Here is a 23019-nt window from a genome sequence, read left to right as displayed (position 1 = left end):
GGAGCTACTTCAACATCTGCACTAAATCATGTCTCTTCTTCTATGGTAGAACGTCCTTTCAGTGTTAAAGAACCAAGAATTATCCTACCCGAGAAGTTTGATGGCACCAGATCAAAGTTTAGAGGATTTATCAATCAAGTACAATTTGTGATTGAACTTCAACTCCAAAGTTATTCAACTTCATGATCGCAAGTTAGATTCATTGGTATGCTTCTTTCATGTTCAAAATTATCATAATTTTCATCTTTTCTTGAACAACGAGAACCAATATTGGATGATTTAGAGGCTTTTTTGGCTGAGTTTCGATCCATATATGGAGAACTTGATGTAATTTATATTGCAACCAATAAGATCTATATTTTATGACAAGAAAATTAATCAATAGCGTTGTATGCTTTAGAATTTCAACAACTTGCAACTGATATCAAGTGAAATGATGCTACACTTATTAGCCAATTTTTCTACGGATTATAGTATGAGGTAAAAAAATTAATGCTCAACTTATTTGATCCTCAAACATTGAGTCAAACAATTGACTTTGCTGTGAAATACAACAATCATCTTTTTGAATTCCGATCTAAGAATTGTATAAGTGGACCCCAACCTTACTATAATTCAATGACAACACCAACATCTCTTCAATACATACATTTGGAAGTAGAGGATATGCAAATTGATGTAGTATGTTTCAAACCTCTTACTCAGCAAGAAAAGACTTGTCGTCGTTAAGAAAGATTGTACTTATATTGTAGAGAATCTAAGCATGCTGCTCAATATTGTCCAAAGAAGTGACACAACCATAAAATGAGGAGTACGACACTTAAAGAAGATAGCATGTAGAAAGACGGATTTGTCCAGCTACAATAGGGACCGTGCGGCTAGAACCTTGTATAATGCCTAGTGAAGGTTCTATCCTCTCCTTAGAACACTCTCCATGTTTTACGATAAATATTATTCTAAGACCTAAACATCACAAAGCCTGTGCCTTGGTAGATTCAGGAGCCTCAGGATATTTCTTAGATGAAGAATTTCCTAAAAGACATAACATATTTTTAGTGAAGAAAACTAAACTTGTTCATGTAGAAGTCATAAATGGTCATCCGTTGTCTTTATGAGATGTTACTCATGAAACCCTTCTTATAGAAGTAGCAACTAATAATCATAGTAGTTTTGTAATATTTAGTATCAATAGAACTTTTTCTAATCCAATCATTTTAGGTTTATCATGACTAAAAAAATATAACCCTAAAATACATTAGACTTCTTATAGTCTTGAATTTTCTGAAAGTATAACTAAGAACATAGTTAATCAAGTAGAAAGTCATAAGTCTAATACAATTAAACCTGTATTTGTAGGTGCAAGAGCTTTCTTGCATGCTGCAAAAGAAGGATCACCTTGTATCATTTATGCCACACCTGTTTCTACTAGTGGGAAGACTTCAAGTGGCATTCTAAGCCAATATTAAGACTTTTAAGATATATTTGAGAAAAAGAATGCAGATACTCTTCCGGAACATCATTCCTATAACTACTCAATTGACCTTCAAGAAGGAGCACAACTGCGATTTGGATCAATCTATAATTTATCTCAAAATGAATTAGCTAAACTCAAGGAGTATATTGAAGAGAATTTGGCCAAGAACTTCATATGCCATTCCAAATTTCCATGAAGAGTTCCAATTTCATTTGTGAAAAAAAAAAAAATGATCATTGCAGATGTGTATCAATTATCAAGGATTCAACAAAATCACTATCAATAACAAGTACCGACTACGTTTGATATCTAGACTCCTAAATCAATTGAATCAAGTTAAGATCTATACAAAAATGAATCTATGAGGAGCATACAATCTAGTACGCATTAAAAAAGGAGATGAATGGAAGAATGCGTTTGAAACAAGGTATGGATATTTTGAATACAACGTCATGCCTTTTGAACTTACAAATGCACCAGCAGTATTCCAACATTTAATGAATGATGTCTTATGGGATTTTTTAGATGATTTTGTTGTCTTTTACTATAGAATAGGTAAATAAACTTTGTGGTAAGTTATTGGTAGGTTATTGACAACCTTGAGAATTAGACTAATGGTTAGGCAATTTAGCTAGTAACAGTAGGTTGTTAGTAGAATAAATAGTTGAGAATTCAAAGGATCATAACCTTTGGAATCCGTTGGTCGACGGATCATTTTTTTGGTAGAATAAATAGGTTGAGGTAAGAGAGATTAAGGGCCAAACTAAGAGTCGTAAATTGAGAGCCAAACTGAGAGTCGTAAGCCGAGAGCCAGAGTGAGAGTCATAAGTTGAGAGCCAAACTGAGAATCGCAAGCCGAGAGCTAGACTGAGAGTCATAAGCCGAGAGCCATACTGAGAGTCGTAAGCCGGGATAAGCTTGGTGCTACCTCTTTATTTTCTTTATTATTTGCTTATGAATAATAGTGATTGAGAGAAGTATTGTTGAATAGATAATTGTAGAATGAATTATGGGTTGAATTAAGATGGAAGTAATAAGCCTCGATGTTTTGTAGTTTGATATTTGATTTTAGATAGCCAAAATACAGTCAATTGTGACACTAACAGACCTAATTCATATAACCAATCTTTTTCCGTATTTGAATCCACCTCTATTAGTTCAATTGCTTTGATCTACTGAAGCTTGAACGTAACAAGAATAATAGTTACCTAGATAACATCTTAATCTATTATAAGAACTTAGAAGAACATGAACTTCATGTTCGTCATATATTACAAAAATTAAAAGATACTGGACTTTATGCCAAGATAGAAAAGTGTGTATTTCACACTACTCAAGTCGACTTTTTAGGATACATCATTTCAAATGATGGACTTATGATGGATCTTAAGAAAGTTCAAATTATTATAGATTGGAAGATTCCAAAAACCGTTAGAGATGTCCAATGCTTTTTGAGATTTGCCAACTACTGTCGGATCTTCATCAAAGACTTCTTTCAAGTTGAAACTCCACTTACACGTTTGACTTATTAAGACAAACTTCAATGGAATCAAGAAGCTGAAGTAGCATTTGAAGCTTTAAAGATAGCCTTTGTTTCTGCAGCAATCTTATATTGCTTCAATTTTTCTAAGCCATTTTTTATGGAAACAAATGCATTAGACTTTGCTTTGGATGTCGTATTATCACAAATAGGAACACATGATAAACTTCATCCAATAGCTTTTCATTCTAGAAAACTTTCAGTAGCCGAGATCAATTACAAGTTCCATGACAAAGAACTTCTTGCAATCATGGATTTGTTTCAATAATGGCACCTTTATCTAGAAGGTGCTTCTAGCCCAGTCACAGTGTATACGGATCACAAGAACCTTGAATATTTTATGTCACCACATATTTTGAATTGTCGCCAAGCTCGTCGGAGTATGTCTTTGTCAAGATTCGAATTCAAGATCACTTATCAACTAGAAATACAACAAGATTTGTAAGATGCACTCTCTAGACAATCTTATCTTGCACCATAAGAAAGAGATGTTGCTTTTGATCAACAACTAATAATTCTCTTGAAGCCAGAGCATCTTCATCTTCGAGCAATGAAATCAATACTAACTGTTGATTCAACTTTCATTAAGCAAGTTCAGTCAAAAGATGAGCTTGATTATGTGTTCTTCAAGCTCCTCATGACTTTCTAGCAACAAGACATTTTGGATACAATAAAACTTTGGAACTAATATCTAGGGACTTTTGGTGGCCCCAAATGTAGAAAGTAGTTAAAAATTTTGTACAATCTTGTGATGTTTGCTCGAGATCAAAAACTCCTTGTCATTGACCTTAAAGACTTCTTCAGCCATTACCTATTCCAAAACAACCATGGTCTTTTCTTTCTATGGATTTCATCACAGATCTTCTAATCTCAGATTCTTATGACTCTATATTTGTGATAGTAGATCATTTTTCTAAGATGGAAAATTTTATACCATGTACAAAATCCATCACATATGAAGAAATAGCTAAGCTCTTTTTTGACAATATCTATCGCTATCATAGATTATTCAAAGATATTATATCAGATAGGAGAATTCAATTTGTATCCAAATTTTGGCGGATTCTTTTCAAGATTCTAAAAGTAGATATAAAACTAACTTCGACATTCCATCCTCAAATTGATGGACAAACAAAGCATGTTAATCAAGTTTTGGAGTAGTATTTAAGATGTACCATTAACTACCAATAAGATGATTGGACAACTCTTTTACGATTGGCAGAGTTTGCTTACAATAATATGGTATATTCTTCTATAAAACAAACATCTTTTTTTATCAATTATGGTCATGATCCACAACTTGATACTTTTGAATTTTCAAAATTTGATAATCCTACTGCGAAAGATTTGGCAATTCATTTGTCAGAGTTACATGCAACGATGAAGGCGCAATTAAAAGAAGCTCAAAAATAACAAAAGATCAATGAGATGTCTATCAAAAGGAACAACCACCATTCCACATGGGTGATAAGGTATGGTTTCTTTGTCGCAATATCAAGACGACTCGTCCTTGTGACAAGTTGGACTATCGAAGGCTTGGACCATTTTCTATTTCTGCACAAATCAATTCAATTGCATATCGTTTACATCTACCGGAGTCAATGAAAATCCATCCAGTATTCTACATGTCTCTTCTTGAACCATAGAAGAAAGCGGACATATCAAGAAGAAGACAAGTTCCACCTCCTCTTATAAAAGTGAACAATAATAAAGAATTTAAAGTGGAAGAAGTCTTAGATTCAAGGAGGCGCCAAAATAAATTAGAATATCTCGTCCATTGGTACAGATATGATATTAGTAAACACACATGTGAGCGAGTAAAGAATCTTAGAAATACAGCAAAGGCGGTGGAGGCTTTTCATTGATGACATCCATCAAAATTAAGATGAAAACCTTCTTTATAAAAGAAATAGGATCTAAGCAAGATATCATTCTACTTTCAATCTTTGTTTGTAGCTTCTTTGTAGTTGTGATGCTGAGAAGATGGAGAACCAACAATCAATAGATTTGACTCAAGAGCCTTCGTTTGTTGACCTGCCGAACGAGACTTTACGATTGTCACAACCTTTAAGATGATGCAATTGAGATGAAGATCTTCAAGAACGACATGTTCTTCCTTGAATAGATTGCGAGATACAATAGATTTAATATCATGATCTTGGAAGGGACTACCAATGTTTGGTGATTTTACTAGAGGTAGGAACAACTCTTGACGATGTTTCAAATATTTTATTCGAAGGAAGTTATGAAGGCCTTAACAATGATCAAATAACTGGATTGTCTTCTCGCCCCGATATGGGACACTATCGATGGTTGAGAGGCCCTATCAATCATCTTCAAAGAGAACAAAGATCAGAGTATGTGGCGAATACAATTCATCGTATCATAGATTTTCTCAACATATGATGACCATTCCTCGTGGAACTCGTTCCTAGAAGGTGGGATAATGTCATAGACATATGCATGTTATCCAATAATTACATGTATAAATAGGTAGAAATAAGTAAAAATAAATAAAAGTAAGTTAGTTCTATAATATTTACTATGGAAGCTTTTTAGAATCTTTATAGACATTGCTTTGACTTTATATGTGTCTTTAATTGACTTTTTGGATTAGAAACGTGGTCAACAAGTTGGCCATGTACCACACATGTTGTTAGCTTGAAGACCAAGCTAACTATGTGGTCCACACGTAAAAAAACTTACCTTGTAAGTCAAGGCGTGTGTCTTACAAAGTCAACACATATTGGAGATCCTATAGAATATCACCATATAGCCCCTAGTTAGATAGTATATATAGAGACAAGAGTGAAGCCTTCTTCACTCTTATCAATTCTTTTCTTGCTTCTAATCTAGTTTCAAGGGTCTCTAGTTTTCTTAGTTTTTGGTAATAGCCATTCCAATTTCTTTCTTAATATACATATCAAGTTATTTCTATTTTGTCATCTTTTTTTGAGAGAAGTTTCACTTGTTTATTTATTTTTATCATATTCTTGTCCTTGACAGTATCTTGGAATGCATAAACAGTTGTATATTGGAATGCATGAACAGTTGTATATTGGAATACATGAAGAATTGTACATTGGAATGTATAAACAGTTGTAAATTGGAATGCATAAAATGTTGTACATTGGAATGCATAAAATGTTATAGATTGAAATGCATAAATAGTTGTATATTGGAATGCATAAATAGTTGTATATTGGATTGCATAAATAATTGTACATTGGAAATCATAAATATTTGTATATTGGAATGCATAAATAGTTGTACATTGGAATGCATAAAATGCTATATATTGGAATACATAAAATGTTGTATATTGGAATGCATAAATAATTGTATATTGAAATGCATAAAGTGTTGTATATTGAAATGCATAAAGTTTTATATATTAGAATGCATAAATAGTTGTATATTGGAATGAATAAAAATTTATATATTAGAATGTAGAAATTATTGTACATTGGAATGCATAAACAATTATACATTGGAATGCATAAATAGTTGTATATTGGAATGCATAAATAGTTGCATATTAGAATGCGTTAACAATTGTACATTGGAATACATAAACAGTTATATATTTGAACACATAAATAGTTGTACATTAGAATGCATAAAGTTTTATACATTGAAATGCATAAAGTGTTGTATATTGGATTGTATAAAGTGTTGTATATTAGAATGCATATAGTGTTGTACATTGGAATGCATGAACAGTTATATATTGGAATACATAAAGTGTTGTATATTGGATTGTATAAAGTGTTGTATATTAGAATGCATATAGTGTTGTACATTGGAATGCATTAATAGTTGTATATTAGAATGTATAAACAGTTGTATATTGGAATACATAAACAATTATACATTGGAACGTAGAAACAATTGTATACTAGAATGTATAAATATTATTTTTTTATTAAAAAAATATAAATATAAATATAAATATATAATTTTTTTTTTTTTGTATTCTTAATTATACACAAATATTTTGTCTTTAACAAGTCTATCTAAATTTATATTTTTAATAATTCAATGTATACAACTTTATGCTTGTATTCATATTTTTAAATATATATATTTCTATTTAGAATATGTATATTCAACAACTAAAATATACAATAAAAACAGTTGATATATAAAGAATATTTTGTATATATATTTTTTATTATTATTATTATTATTATTGTATAATATAAAGATTAATTTTTTGAGGATAAGTTTTTTTTATATTCTTAAGAAATAAAAAATCAAAATAATCTTGTTATTTTATTTTCTTGATTAATATAAATATATTTTATTTTTTAACCTTTTTATTTTACAAAACTTAGAGTTATAATTGAATTGTTGAAGAAGTTTGCTCACTTTTGACCCTTGTCTTTATTCAAGAAAAAAATGAACTATAACTTATAAATGAAAGATCTCTAATAGTTCTTAGTAAAAGATAGAAGAAGTTTTTATCTTGTATAATATAATACATAAAGAGAAGTTGTGACAATATCTAAAAGATAACTAGAACAAAAAAAAAAAAAAAAAAAAAAAAGAATTATATGTTTTGATTGTGAAATAGTTTTGTATTACTTAAAAGATTGATTAGAAAAGGTAAGGTAATGCTATTCTAATTGATGAAGGAAGATAATCAATAATGGCGCAAGTCGAACCTTTTTGCAACAGTAACAATGAGTACCCAAGTCCTATCCAAGTAACCCTATCACCGCGGGGCGGACGAGACTACCGTGGTCTTTTTGCAGTTTCCACTTGCACTTTTCAAAAATTCGAATTTCTGCGTGGTTTCCAAGACCGACCTGTTTGTGTGTGTATGTGTGTGTGTGTTTCCTCACCCGCGTTGAAGAAATTACGGCAAGTTTCGGTGCGCGGATGCCACGAGAGACTGTGAGAAATCAAGCAGTAGAGTGCAATTCCGGCATTGAAACGCTGTTGCAGAGAATAGACGAGAGATGAGTGCGATGTGGAGGGTAGAGTAGAGCGACGAGTCGTGGTGGAGCTTGAGCGACGCCATGGATGAAGACGGGCACACGTCGGTGGTGCTACATGCCGACCTCGATTGCTTCTACGCCGCGGTTTGTTGAAATCATTCCTCACCTTGATCACGCACTTTTTCTCTTGCCGGTTTTTTAATTGAAGTGCAAAACCTTCGCTGACTGATTAGGTTTTTACGGGGTATGTTTACGTGCATTCAATTGCTAGTTTGACGAAGGAAACCGATCGGGCATTGATCTTGTGTTTGCGTGCTCCATGTGCAATTAGTAAGTGCTTTACCTGCATACATTTTTTTTTTGCTTTGTGGGCGGGTGGAGTCTGTAGATTGCTCTGAAGGGTAGATTTCATGAAGGGTGTTGATGGTATTGTGCAGGTAGAGCAAGTGAGGCTGGGGATACCCACGGAGCAGCCGCTTGCAGTGCAACAGTGGGACGGACTGATCGCTGTTAATTATGCTGCAAGGGCGGTAGGCATTGTCCGGCATGAGCGAGTGTCGGAGGCTCTTCGCAAGGTTAGTTCCCCCCATGCATTTTTCCAAATTTTGGATTTGATAAGTTGCATTAGTGAGTTATTTTTGTTTGGTAGGATTAAAATGGATTTGGTTCTTTGAATCTCTTTGTATCCACCAATTTTCACAGTTTATAGGCTAGGTTGGGACAAAATTTTCAACCTTACTAGTGCGGGGGCAAATTAGCTGCATTAGGGGCTGATCTCTGATCAATTCTAGATGCGGTTGATGTACTTGGTGCACGTAATTTATACTTGCTGAGTCGTATGCTTATTGAGGACTGGGATGGTAGTGTCCAGATTTGCACCTTGTACACGTGGAAACCATTGGCGGGGATAAACCCGGCACTCCAGAATCACTTGGCCCTCGCGGTAATGCTAAAGCTTCGCTCGAGCGCTACCGTCAGGTATGATTTCACGTTCTAGATAAACCCTTGAAGGGATCATTTCTAATCATATCCCTTCCTTTGCTCTTTGCAGTCACTTTGTTGAAATTGAAGGCAACCAGTGCTACCTGGTTACATTGTGCAGGCATCAGCTAAAGTGTTCAACATCTTCCGTCGATATTCCAAGCTATGTGAGCGGGCAAGTATTGACGAAGCCTACCTTGATGTATCGGAACAGGTGAATCCTCGCTAAGAGTTTTCTTTGAAGCGTTACTTAGCATTTATTATATACATTGAGAATGCTTACAGTGATTTTTCAACTTAGAGCAGTTTGTACCTGATTCTCTAATTTGCAGCGATGGCGGGGAATTCTGGCAGGTTGAGGAAATGCTAGAGAAGGACATGGATTGGGAAAGCGAGCTGCACAGGCTTCTTGAGCCAACTGGATCTGAAACTACCTCGAAAGGGGTTCCTGTCATGCTGATTGAAGGCGGTTCTTTAGCTATTTACAATGCTTACGACCGCAGGTATGACTCTCACCATTGCCCACAGCAGTTGTCTCATTGGGATCTCAACGATTTTAGATGTTTGGATCTAACAAGGTCTACGTATTCTTGGACAGAACAGGTTATTAGCAGGCAGTATAATTGCTGACCGAATGCGAGCTTCTGTACGGAACGAGCTTGGTTACACAATTTCTGTGGTAATTTTAACTATGTTTCAGATGACATTCCAGCTTTTCATGCATTCTTATTTTATTTTCTGTTGAATGCCACTGTATAAGTCATGTACTTGAGGCCCATTCTCTCACACGATGAGGACTAATTTTGGTTTTAAAATTTCCTTTTGGCATTTAAAAAAAGGAATTTGTGATTTAAAGCTATTCATATATGTAAGGCTTATCCGTCGTGGTCAGGGCATTGCTTCGAACAAACTGCTGGCTAAGATTGCCTCTGCGAAGAACAAACCAGACCGGCAAACACTGGTTGGTTTTCGTGAGCCCCCAATGTGCATGTTGGAATATGACCCACCTGATTCAGCAGCATTTCATTGAGTAGCTTACATGGTTTACAGATATGATTTCACATACGAATAGGATGTGCTAATTTGCACGTTATTTCGGGCTGAGTATGGAGCGTGGATATGCAGATTCCACCGAGGGCTGTTCCTGGCCTCATGAAGGCCCTTCCGTTGAAAAAAATAAAACTTCTGGGTGGCAAGCTTGGCGAGGTGCGCTGTTTCTTTTTTAAATTATTATCCTGAAATTCTTGAAATTGTTGCATCATTATCTCAAATCGCCTTTCAACTATCTTTCATCCTCTTACACAATTACCTGCAATACCATATCGTTTTTTCAGTTTTTGTCACATCCATTAACGGAAGCATCCTGGAAGTAATACAGGAGATGACGAAGAAGTGGGGCTGCACAACAGCTGGCGAGGCTCAGCAGATTCCACATGCAGCGCTAGTGGCTTGCTTTGGCGACCGTCTCGGCACATATGCATGGAAAGCAGTCCAGGGACTCAAAGCCGAGCAAGGTCAGGATGCTTTACTTATACCCAGATAGTACTCCTATGGCCACATTTTAGGATAATAAGTTAGTATGATCTATGGCCTTATGCATTTGAAATAACAAACTCATCAACGTGCTAGTGTCTTTTTGCCAGTGCAAGTCAAGGATCTGGTGAAGTCCATGCTGGCGTCTAAAAGCTTTGGTGCCATAAATGAACTAGCGGGCATCAGGTGAAAATTTGTGCCGTCTTACGCTGGGTTCCTCATTTTATCCAATCAACGCTGGTATTTTTCTATATAAATACTCTCTTGTTTCTTAAAATTAGAGTTTGTATTGTATCTTAAATTCCTGCGAGCTTGTCTACAGTCCCTGCTAATGTCTGCTAGAGTCTGATCTCAGGAGATGGCTGTCGGTACTCTCCCACGACCTTGCAATTAGGATGAGTCGCGATTTCGAAATGAACCAAAGACAACCCAAAGTGTTTCAGCTCTACTATCGGTCTGGAAAGTTCAAGAATTCTGCGGATCATTCCAGATCAGCACCCATGCCCAGAAGTGTGTTGCAAGTTCTCACATCACCTGCATACTCGGACACAGATGGGGACGCAGAATTGTCAGCAGATGCTGGAGGTGAAGCTGAAGTTGAGGTCCAGGGTGACTTGAGTGAGTTAAGAGATGACCCTACAGCTGATAATGTGTTAGATGTTGGCGCACAAGGTGGGGTTTCAGAAAGGACTAGGGCTTTGGCTAAGGTTCTTGAAGATACATCTTTCCGGGTGGTTGAATCAATTGACGATTTGTTTCCGTGCACACGGATAGCTATTGCTGCAAGTGGTTTCCAGGAGCTCCCTAGTCAGGTCTGTAGAACAACATGCTGTTCTTCTTCCTTCCTGAGAACCGCCACAACTTGTTTTATGATATGTTGTATATGTACATGGGAAACATTGGTAGGGTGCAGTATGAATGTGAATGTCTTCACTTGGTTTATGATAGAGCACTGGCCACAGACTTGGAGCCGAGTTTATATATCATCTTTTCTTGTGGATCTAAATATTGTTCTTCGTTTAAGCAGGGGACAAAGTCTATACATCATTTTTTCACGAGCAGCACAGGGTGCTCAACCGCGCACCAACAAAATGAATCCATGGCACGGCAAAGTACGAACATCTCTCCATCCAAAAAGTCTACAGAAAAGCCCAAAGGTATTCTGAAGTATCTGGGTTCCAATACAGCTTTACCTACAACTCCACATAACGAGTCTGAATTAGCGCCAAGCATCATGGGTGAAACGCCAGCTAAAACGACCGAGGATGTTTCTCCATCCAAAAGACCTGTGGAAAAACGCAAAGGTACTCTCAAGTACATGGGCTCCGACTGTTCCTTGCCTACAGTTGCACATGATGAACAGGAGCTCCGTCTTTCGACGAGTGAGGCTTCCCACCTCCACGCTGATTCGAATGACGATGTCACGACGCTTTGTAATCCACATCAGGATCTTGTTGAAGGTATTGATCTTGAGACGGTTGACGTTGAAGAACAGCGGCACATTTTAGAAGGGATATATCGATCCAGGCAGAGTCAGAGTGCAGGCTCGTCGTTGCAACCGACGAAGAAGGGTCGTAAACAGAAACAGCCCGACGGTTCCAGTAAGCGGGCGAGAGAACAAGTCAGTGTCTCTCAACCCAAGCAGCCGGGCATAGGCACATATTTCCGAGCCTGTGACAAGGCGTAGGGATTAACATCAGCTACTGTAGTACATTTTAAGTAGAATCGCTTCCGACGAGTTTCACAGCAAAGTGAAGTACTTTGAGGGTTAGAGGCTTTGGGCCCTCGCAGGTAGTTAAATTTGAACTTTTTTCCATTTTGGAGGGGGACCTGGCACAGTAGAGTGACATACTGCAAATCCAACATGAATTCTCGCGAGAAGGACCAGTTTAAGTGCGGTCTAGAATAGAGCTTCACACCTGATAACAAGCACTGTTGTATCAAATAACTAAATAATAATGCTTGAAACAACTTCTGGGCTTGTTTTAGCAGCATAGACGATCATGAGAAGGTAGGAGGGATGGAAAGTACCGAATGAGAGGAGTTCTCTGACTCTGAGTGCGATAACCACCCAATGAGCGGAGTTCTGTCAAGGAGTCATTCCTTGAGGTGACTTTAAAGGCAGTGGAATGGAGAAACCGGCTTCGATAAAGTTCAAGTGTTGTCGATTAACGGAGGACTCTTCTCTTGTGCCGCGCAAGACGTGTCTCAAGCTATGCACGATGCTTCTAATACCAGTTAAACCCTCTTATCAGCAAGATCAATATGTATCGATGCATTCGGTATCTGTGAAGTCGCTATGTCAATTTGCATGTGTTTTTGAAATGTTGCTGGATTTATGTAAAATAAATTAAAATCAAAACCACGCAAATCAAAATCAATAAAACAAGGAAACATAAAAGTGAAGGAATGGATGTATCCAGTGGTCTGCCTTATATTCGGGCAGAAAATCATGGTAGCAGCCATTTTAAGATTCATCGAACAACAGAACAGAAGCCAAGATTTATCCAAATTTGGAAGGATCCACAGAATCAAAATTTCCAGGAAAGTTAAGAGAAATGCAAGCAGTTGAGTTATTGACCAATGATGGTGACTGTAACATCACTATCCCAGTTACCATCTTTCAATTTCACCAGGAAACACACGTAACGTTGTTTTTCCCAAATTTGACTTCAGCGCCAATGGTCGCTTTGAGACCACACGCTGCAAGACTAATGAGTGTCACATTAAAAATGAAATATTCAGTACAGGACAACAATTACAAAAAATAGCTGACGAGAATGTACTAACAGCAAAAATATTCATAAATTAGCTGTGGCTCTCCTTTCACACATTGTACAACAAAACCTGATTCCATTAGCTGAAACTTCAAAAGGGAAATCACGAATGAGTATCATTTCAAAGAAAGATGTCAGAGCACTCATACAAGAGCAGTACTGTAAGAAACATGTGCAAGAATTTCTGCAATGTTGATAAATCCCGCATTTCTGACTAATTTATGGAACTCTCAGATAGTCAGATGTAACTTTCACCAATCAAGCTAGAATAATCTCAGATGCACACAATACGTTAGGTATGACAAGTCAAATTTCCAATTGTCTTCAGAATCTAATTGTTTACAATTCCGTGATGAAATGACTGTTGACATGAGAAATAACTAGTTGTTCGTCTGTAAAATTGTAAGCTTTCGATAGCAACCTTGATAAGCGCTTGAGCTGATTCCAATTCAGATTCAACATGGCCACTGGACATGAGTTAGTGAGCATGTGGCCTGGATGAATTAGGGTGAACATACCATAACAAAAGCATTTTTAATTAACTTCCACGTATTGGATCACACTAAGTGATTTCACACTCGGAGTCATGACCTCTTGTTTTGAGATCCTAGAAAGTTCTCTCTTGATGATGATGAAGATGATGCTAAGTTGAAAGAAACAAACAAACACTCGGCAAGGTTACTGTACAAGGAGTAAGTTGAGTAAATACTTTTCAACCCAACAGTTTAGATTACTTGTGACAGGCTAACCAAGACCCACAAGGACACTGGAAAACTTGATAAACAGGATCACTATGCGTAGAGTACAGCCGTTGTGCGGGTGCATTCTAACAATCAAGCACCGCCAGAATCATATCATTCCAGGATATATGAACTTTGTACATTTATAACCGAAGAACATGTTTGTTTGAGAAGTATACCGTTTCATTTTAATTGCAAGCTCAATCAACCAAGGATAAATGTCGATCTACAAACACGAGCTACAATGATGCCACAAGTTACAAAATCTGCTAAAGCATGGATGAGCATGACGACCTGGGTTTTTAAGCCTGATATTGACTTCCAAGAGTCATTGCCATGATAAAACTTAATCCACAAGGTTGATGCTGTTTGGGTATATGCCCGAACACGATCAATGAACTTGCTTGCTTGTGCCGCACCTGAGCAAGGGCAGGAATACACGCAAACCAATGCCCTAAATATCTCCCTGGATTTTTGTTTTTCAATTTCGATTCACTTAGAAAACGTTCTCGTTGCTCAAATGCCCATTTGTCCAGGAAAGGTTCATCTGCAAGTAAGGATTGATGCTATTAATGGAGTAAGACAGAACACGCTCAGAACCGCATTGATTGTTGGGTTCAAGGCAATGCAAACTAATGGTCTAGATAAAACCAGGTTAAAGTTTATATTTAGATGGCCAACAATCTTCCAGTAACCTTTTTAACATTGCGTTGCAATCAGTGAAATATCTGTATAGCAAATAGTGGCATGACTAACACACAAGAGAGACTAGTCGCGATAACTTTGGCCAAACCATAAATTATATGTTCAATTTACAAATATCTTGTACTCTTTCACTTTGTCATGTAATTACATTTTTATATTTCTTTGATTTTTTTGATGTCTTCTGTCTTGACAAGATATACTCACATCAATGTGCTGCTGATAATAACTAGTGTAGAGTAAAATCTTTGGTTTTGAACATCACACTAGATTTTTATTTTTAAATTCAAGTAGTGGATATAAGCTTTGAAACATCATGGTGTTGAAATAACTCAAGATCAAATTGTAAGTAATCTGCACACAATTTTTTCAGAGCTCAATTAAAGACGGTAATCTGTAGAAGAACATGTTTGATGCCGTTGATTTTTGTAAGTTGAGATTTAAAGATATGAAAGTAATAACTATATTCAGAGTTTCATATTCTTCTATCAAATTCCCCAATGAATTTGCTGGATTCAACTTATCAAAATACTTGGTTCAAGTTTGGAATAAATTAACCTAAACAACCAGTTTGAAATGTAGGTTTATTTTTCTCTTTTTATCAATCTGAGTACATGTAAAAGATGTTTTTTTATGAAAAATAATAATCTAATTATAAAAGTAAATTTAAAATATACATCTATATATATAAAAATATATATATGAAGTAAGAATCTGTTTGGTTTGTAAGGTGAAACCCAAAATATGATAAAACTCAAAGAATCATAGAATAATGTTTTTGAAAATTCCCACTCTAAATCAACCACTCTAATACCATTATATGAGCCAAACAAAGATATGACATGTAATTACCACTTGAAATTGAAAAGCACATTGGTTGAAAAAAATCATTGAAAAGAAAAAGAAAAAATATATATATATATATCCACTTGAGAAAAATAATAAATTTTTTATAACTAAATTCTCTCTTAAGGATTAACAAGAAAGAATATGAAAGGGCAGAATGAGAAAGAGGGAGGATGAAAAGAGGGATCAGAAGTGACCCCTCCCAAAGTACGTCTATGATTCATGCTTGGGTGAGAACATATCCATCATGGGCTCCTGTTTATACCACTGTAAAAACCGGTGATGTGCGGCAGTTCTGCCAAAAACTGGGAAATACACGGATTCGTGGACGAGCACCGCAGCTGAGAACCCGTTCATGGATCCCGACACTTGGGTGGTAAGACGGGTGTCAATACCTGGCAGGCAGGCAGCAGGCACGGCGTACGTTCGGGGGGCCATGGCTCAGAAAGCGGCAGCAGAAGAAGCTTATCAGAGCATGGGCACAGCCGGGCTGCAGAGGCAGAGGAGAGTGCCAGAAAGGTCTCGTGTGAATTGGGTCCTTGAAGCCAGTCAAAGCCAAGACTTCACATTCTCCAAATGGCACGAACGTACAGTCTTTCCTCTTAGAAGTACAGATAAACTAGATCCAGTAAGCCTCATAAATAAATGTTGGTTTTTCTATTAAAGCTCCAGGGGGCCGCCCTAATATTCTGGCAGTTGAGAAAAGGCATTCAAACTGACAGACAGTTACAAGCTGAAAAGTCTATGTTTAGGCTAACTATTCTTTGAAGATTTGTTCAGGCCCACCGTTCTATGTTGCGAAAACCAAGTTTTTGAGGTGGGTCAAGAGAGAGCATGTCATGGTTTCATTCAAGCATCTCAGAAGTAAATTGGTGCACCTTAACCTCACTCAGAAGCTCATTGTTTTAGAAGGCATGTAAATAGGGTTTAGTCCTTGGGCTTTAGGGTTTGCGATGCGAATAGAAATTGTCAACTTGGTTGCTGATAAGCTTCTGGCTTCTGAGTGGGCAGAGAGCAGGCATTATGGAGAGAGCATGGGAGCACCGGCCTTAGGAATTGACTGACTTTCCGTGGCTTGCTGGCTGCCATGGCCGCAGTGCACATGCAAGTGGAGCTCTCAGGACACTCCTTGTAAGGCTTTGACCAGCAACGACACTTGTCTTACCAGGGACAGCACACTGTTGAGAGATGAAGGAGGTTGAGGATGTGACCCTCTTGTGTGAGAATTGGAATTTGAGGGACTGGAGTCCTTTTGTAAGAACTGGATTATCCACAAAAAGCAACTGACCAGGCAGTTAAAGGTTTGCTGTTTAGCAGACAAGTGCCCTGCCATTCACATTCTAGTGTCCTGCTACTATACGAGCCTCTATGCTCTGCCACGGTGTAACTTCTTTGCTTTCCGAACGTGTGGTTACGTGTCTTACATCTAAGATTTCAACTTCTGAATGTATTGTAAGAATTACGCGAGTGAAGATCCAGACTGTAGAGATGCCTGCAAATTGCTGGTAATCTACTGGTGTTCTGAACACAACGTGGATATGTCGTGAACGCAATACAATATGACTTACACATGTACTTACCGAAGTAGATTACTGATATTCTTGCCACAACTAGCTTCCAAAAATCAAAAAAGTTGCACAGACATGGGAACAAGAGTCAGTTCATCTTTCTTTTTGCAATTTTGGAAATGTCAAATTACTATTTATACGAAAAATTCCATCCTTCCGACGGCACAGTCGTTGGAGAAGCTGGCAATTCAACTTGAGTGTCAGACAGCGTATTAGTAACTTTTCTGCTCTACGAATAAGTTCTGAAAGAGATGCTTAGTGTCATTCTGAATACTAAGGGGTAGTGAGCAAACCAACGCACACTTTCCCTGAAAACCTCATTCTTCAGAGTGAGCACAATACATGTAGTTTCTAAAGACGAATTCCTGTCTCTTACATCTGCGAAGCTAGTGATCACATTGAGCCGTCATCACCTAAGATGGCACGCAGTTGATCTTTACTTAACACGCATTCGGACAGCATAAATTTGTGCTTAGTGAATGTTACACCTACTCCGGAGGGAATCATGCGCCAGGCAAAGGCATCTGACAGTATGTTACACCGTATGTACAATACAGACCCTTGAAGAATACCAGTGAAAACCTACTCTAATCAGCTTCAGGACCTCTGCACAAGTCCTTTCATTGCCTAACCTCAAAACCTTCTTTTCCCCACGGTCCTTGGTTAATCGGCGATCCCTAGTCACCCCAAATCAGTCATTTGGTGCCAGTCATTACACACGCTTCAACTGCATGACAACAAGACAATAGTCAGATTAGACCCAATGACCTTCAGAAAGGCAATCAGATAACTTTAGCAGGAAACAAAGAGTTTACGTAGTGCTTACCTTTAACAGGGCATGCAACTTGCGGTTGGGGTGATTCGTAGCATTACGGAAGCCTCATTGGTCGACAACATCAGGCATCTTTGAAAAACTCAGGGGTCAAAACTAGTGGCGGCGTCAAAGTTGCCACGCACTTGAACTGCGTGACCACAAAGACCAGATCAGGCACATCTCACTGACTCTCATGCTTTGAAGTAACCATACACGAGCATCTCTTGAATTGTGAGGAGTGAGATGACGTGAATACAACAGGATTACCTTATGATGTCTATACTTCTCTCGAATAGCAGGAAGTGTACAATTCTTAGTGTTCCGCTGCAAATCATGAATAATCCTTACACACTTTTCAAGCTCAGATGCCCTGTAGCCAGTGTAATGTTGCAGGGTCGCATCCCACGGACATGTCGACGGGTCGAGAGTAAGCTTGGCCACATAGACAGCTGATGCAGCTACCATAGACGGGAGAAATCCTAGAAAGCTGTACTCCGTTAGCGTAAGCTCGGCGAGAAAGTTTCCGAGGGACTCCAGGACTAGAGTTGAGGCTTTGCAATTTGTTTGAGCAGCTCGAATGAATCGCCTCAAGAAGCTTTTTGTTGTGGGCGTCGTTAGCTCAAACTTCAACTCTATTAGTACTTTCCTTTCCATCTCTAGAACCTGCCAACATTGTGATGTGCCAATAATTAGGGTTTGAAACTCATACGACCCACTGAGTCAGCACAATCAGCTCGAAATGAAATAGAGGCATAGTAGGTATTAATCTACCTCTTCACGCTGATAAGTGTAGTCCGTAATATAGCAAAACTGCTCAACATGCGGAGCACAAATTTCTTCATACTTTGCAGCAATGAGCATACAAGATACCCCTAGAAGCTGGAGCCGTTGACGTGTGACGGTATTAAAGGAAAGAAACCTGTCGATATATGATACCGCCAAGTAAAGCGTGTCTGGCATTAACATATACTCTTCAGCTACATCGACAAGCCAATCAACAAGAATTCCCCTCATGCTTGGGTTGATGTCCTTTTGCATGACTTCCATGAAGTCTGTAGTTGGCCTTCGTTTGATCTGGAACAGCGAAACAGGGACAGACTTTAGGCGGTAGTAACAACTAAACAAAAGAATACTGAAGTTCGACTAAGAGTTTAGTATCACAAGAAGTTCAAAACATGAGGGAAATGCTCACCTCAGCCATGCGTAGGTGCGTGTAAATGTCTGCGGCATACGAGCTACACATTTTGGGATCTAAAAGATCAGTGTCGATGTCTACACAGGCCAATCCGCTCAACGAAGATGATTTTCTTAAGAAGCTTTCGTCATCGAACAGGCCGTCTCGTTCCCCTCGGGCATCAGGTACATTGGATAAAAAGTGGTTACGCGCAGTCCGTCTTTCCACAGATCCTATCGCTGATGAACTGTTCTCCGACTCTGGGCCGGACTCTAATTCGGCGTCTAGAGGTCGGAATTCCAATGAAGCTTCTTGCAGCTCAATTTTCACTGCGTTCGTATCGCTTCTCATCACACACAGCTGTCCGCTGCCGAGAGAGTAAGTGTTTTCATCTCCCACGACAACTTGACTGTATTTCAAGACTTGACCCTTGGTGGAGTCAATTCGGTCCATCACGAAGCAGGGAGATGAAGCAGCATTGGCCTGTTTCGAAATGTCGGTAAGAGGACCGTGTTTCCCGTTCCGCTGTACAGCCCTCTTCCTGGGTTGCAGGACAATGTCATTGGCGTCATCGGTAGCCGATCGCTTCGACACTGCTCTCGTTTGCCTCACATTGTCCGGGAAAGATGATGTAATTCCTGCTGCGAAAGGAAACGCCCGCGAACGAAGAGCTCGCATGCCGCCTTCACATGCCATGGTCGGTGCGGTCGCGGTCTGTCAAATTTCGCCACTAGAATTAATAGAAGATATCTCACAATTATACCCACATGACGGGTACCTGGTGCTAGAGAGTTTTTCGCCGTCGTGATCTTCGATCAGATCGCGAAACCAAAGGCGGACTGCGTCGAGCTTTGATCCCGGGAATGGTGACCACAACTCACTGACGGACAAACCTTCCAACTACGTACAAACTTCCCGACGAAGCTCCGCCTCATCGGCGTCTCTCACAAGTATGCCCGCCTCCGCATGCCACAGCAGAGCGATCTCACTGCCACATTATACGAAAAATCAGAAACCCACTGCAAATCACTGTTGCCCTCACTATCGGAATGTCAAGACGAAGACAAATGTGGCAGACACGCGCATGCACGCAGACAAAACCTCAGAAAACTCTCAAATTCTCACTACGAATTCAGCCGCACAACTGAACCCCTTGAAACTGATTCTCCGCATGTCACTGGCTTCCGGCTGGCTTCTGGTTGCTACCTCTAGACCTCACAAGCGGTTACGTTACGAAGCTCTCAGGTGAGCCAAGCCCAGCAGCCAGACAATCGAAGAGACCACACACTATCCTGAATGAGGGCTGTGAGGACCATATACACACCCTGAAGCTCAAAATCCAGGCTGCACCATCCCACCTGGGGCGCAACAATGATCCCAAGCCCTCCCTCTCCAAAGTTTTTTTTTTTCCCGCTTCCGTCGCTTCCCACGAACGAAGGATGAACGAAGAGCTCTTGCTCGTGCGTGTCAGCAGCGCGACGCTACTTGAAGCCCATAATTCAGGGCTGCACGGAGGAGTGCTTTTTCCTCCAATTGTGCGAAAGGGAAAAAAGTGCTAAATATATATATATATATATATATCCGAAAAGAAACATTTCTCATGTCTCTTTCGGTAATTTTTCTAAAAATGACTTCAGGGCAATGCACAGTTCAGCTCTGCACTACAGTTTCAACAGAAGGAAATATTTATTGGCCTTATTCATTAACCTCCATCTTGTCATTGAAGCCGATCTTTACAAGCAGCAGGTGACGAGATTGCGTTTCGAACGGGTTGGCCCATAAGCGTCAAATAAAAAGGGGAAAACCCTGGAGCTGAATCTGTGTGTGAACCAGAGGCGATGAGATTTTGAAGTGAAGCGGGGGGTGGCAGTGCTGTAAGGGAGGACGCAGTCTGTTCTCACATGCTAGGAGTGTGTGAGAATTCGGTGGTTGACTCATTCAATGCCACGCTTTGGATTCAGCTCACTTTAATTGCAAGCTTTTTTTGCGTTTTCAACCACAAACAGACACTCTTACTCTCACTCTCACTCTCCCTCTCTCACACACTCACTCTCACACAAACACACACACACTCACTCACACATGAGGTCAGTGCAGTCAAAAGATCTCACACTGTAAGAAAGACTGCTTTTTCAGGGTTGGACGCGTAGGTAAAAGGAGTAATTAGGTCAGCTTTCAACACCCTGGACTCGTCCGCTCATTCATCCATATATTATTAATCCATGCATTTGTGCTCATGATCTCCTCCTCCTGCTTCGCAACTCAATATCTGGTGCCCAACTCGAACCGTCCCCCAATGATCAAAAAGTCAGTTGGGGGGCACTGTACCCACCTTCAATAAGCCATTAACTTCTCCCCCTCTACGCACATCTCCATGAGTGGTCCGCCCTACCCCCCACTCCCTCCTCATTACTATTCTTAAAAGCCTATGAAGACAATCCATCACCCATCCATTTACATGTCTTCCTCTTCTTCTTCTTCTGCTGCTGCTACTTCAAGGGCTAATATGGGCACTGCACTTGACTTTTTTCCTTCCTCAAAGTGGTAAGTAATGCTCTCTCAACATGCTAAAGAAGTGAGAGTAGTAGAAAACGGCGAGGCGGAGTAGTCGAGGGAGTATCAGGCATCGTCGTCGTCGTTTTTGCCTTGGCTGCTGCTGATTAATGTCGGAGGCGAGAATGAGGATTGAGAGGTGTGAATGGAGGCAGAGAAGGAGGACGGAGGGGGGAAATTAGAACGGAAAGGCGCATTTTATTAATAAATGCCGCACACTTCGTCACATTGAACTCCATACCCCCGCGCTCAGCAAAAACAAAAGGAGAGAGATCCACGGCCACGCTTTAAACCCATCCCCGACCCCACCCCCACGGCTTCTTCAATGCTCTGTTGCCACATGGACATTTCCCACGACGCCAGCTCGATGTTTCTAGCGCCACGTCAACTTTTCGAGCGAAGATATTCGAGCTCCGAACCTGCAGCCTTGGAGACGCCTTGGTGTGTGCTTCGGCAGTGCTTCGGGAAGTGGGTTCGGGCCTCGGATTTAGTAGCGCCGGTCTTACTATTTATTTACAACATTATTTATTTATTTACATCATTATTTTTTTTTTTGTTTTTTTTTTTGTTTTTGTTTTGTTTGTCTGGAGAAAGGGAGTGGATATTTTTTACTATTTGTTCTATGATCCCGATTCGGCCGATTTATTCATTATCTGAGAAACTTTAGAGGAATGGGGATGGAATCATCGAATCTTCTCATTCGTTTTTATGCTTTTCTAAAAGATATGAAGCTTGTGTTTGTGAATGTGTGCGTGTGTGAATATGAATTTCAATTTAACATAAGGTTTTTGTGTGATATTTTCAAGATTAGTTGTGGGAAATTGACTTTAATTAATGTGTAAAAACAAGCAATATTTACAATTCATGCGTGAAACTAAATTTATTCAAAAGTTTGCCTTTTAAGTCTTACGCTTTTTTCTTTAATAAAAAATTTTAAAAATGCTTTATAACATGGAGGTGATAAATAACATCAAATTGCCTTTTAAGTCATATTGATTGAAATTATGGGCCTAAATTAAAATAAATTGGGGGATGTTTTTATGAATAGTGTTTTTAAATTACCAAAATATAATGTCTTGTAAGAGTGGAACCAATATGGAAGTGAAACCTTCAAACACGAAAATCTAATCATGTCTAAGTGCAATTGTATCTAATTTTACATCAAAATTTGAAACTTTTGGAACATAAAAAGTATGTAGAAAATTTAACACGTGGGTATTTTACAAGCAACTAAATGCTTTCTGCACACATACAAGTTATGGTTTTGAATAGCAGTATATAAAAATGTATTTATAAGAAACGCTTGCCTACCATTTTTAATATATTTTTCATAAAATAACGTAGAAATTTTCATCAAATTTCATCCAAACGTAA

The 23019-nt window shown here is 38.8% G+C and overlaps 2 protein-coding genes and 1 long non-coding RNA gene across 4 annotated transcripts; 2 read left to right on the top strand and 1 right to left on the bottom strand.

The window, feature by feature from the left end:
- The first annotated feature begins 7788 nt into the window (after nt 1-7788).
- Nucleotides 7789-12442, top strand: LOC112290989 (DNA polymerase eta). The gene is made up of 12 exons (XM_024537894.3): nt 7789-8101; nt 8395-8532; nt 8822-8935; nt 9060-9152; nt 9293-9441; nt 9542-9617; nt 9831-9899; nt 10064-10144; nt 10317-10452; nt 10582-10657; nt 10827-11283; nt 11499-12442. Exons 1-12 carry the CDS (start codon nt 8039-8041, stop codon nt 12156-12158), a joined length of 2112 nt encoding a protein of 703 aa, XP_024393662.1. The 5' UTR covers nt 7789-8038; the 3' UTR covers nt 12159-12442.
- A 3524-nt stretch (nt 12443-15966) lies between these two features.
- Nucleotides 15967-17766, top strand: LOC112291128 (uncharacterized). Its single transcript, XR_002972343.3, has 2 exons — nt 15967-16353; nt 16548-17766. It is a non-coding gene; the product is annotated as an uncharacterized LOC112291128 (long non-coding RNA).
- LOC112291127 (putative cyclin-A3-1) lies at nt 17407-20432 on the bottom strand. Of its 2 annotated transcripts, none has more exons than XM_073538455.2 (6): nt 20417-20432; nt 19111-20080; nt 18690-18992; nt 18186-18581; nt 17931-18066; nt 17407-17831 (listed from the first exon to the last, which is right to left on the bottom strand). In XM_073538455.2, exons 2-5 carry the CDS (start codon nt 19786-19788, stop codon nt 18001-18003), a joined length of 1443 nt encoding a protein of 480 aa, XP_073394556.1. In that variant the 5' UTR covers nt 19789-20080; nt 20417-20432; the 3' UTR covers nt 17407-17831; nt 17931-18000. The 2 variants fall into 2 exon arrangements, with proteins under 2 accessions (XP_073394556.1, XP_090112147.1); XM_090256021.1 differs by lacking the exon at nt 20417-20432 and adding an exon at nt 20218-20410.
- Between the last annotated feature and the right edge of the window lie 2587 nt (nt 20433-23019).

This window comes from Physcomitrium patens, chromosome 14, assembly GCF_059467195.1.
Source record: "Physcomitrium patens ecotype Gransden chromosome 14, ASM5946719v1, whole genome shotgun sequence".
NCBI classification, from domain to species: domain Eukaryota; kingdom Viridiplantae; phylum Streptophyta; class Bryopsida; order Funariales; family Funariaceae; genus Physcomitrium; species Physcomitrium patens.
This window is presented reverse-complemented; position numbering and strand designations above follow the sequence as displayed.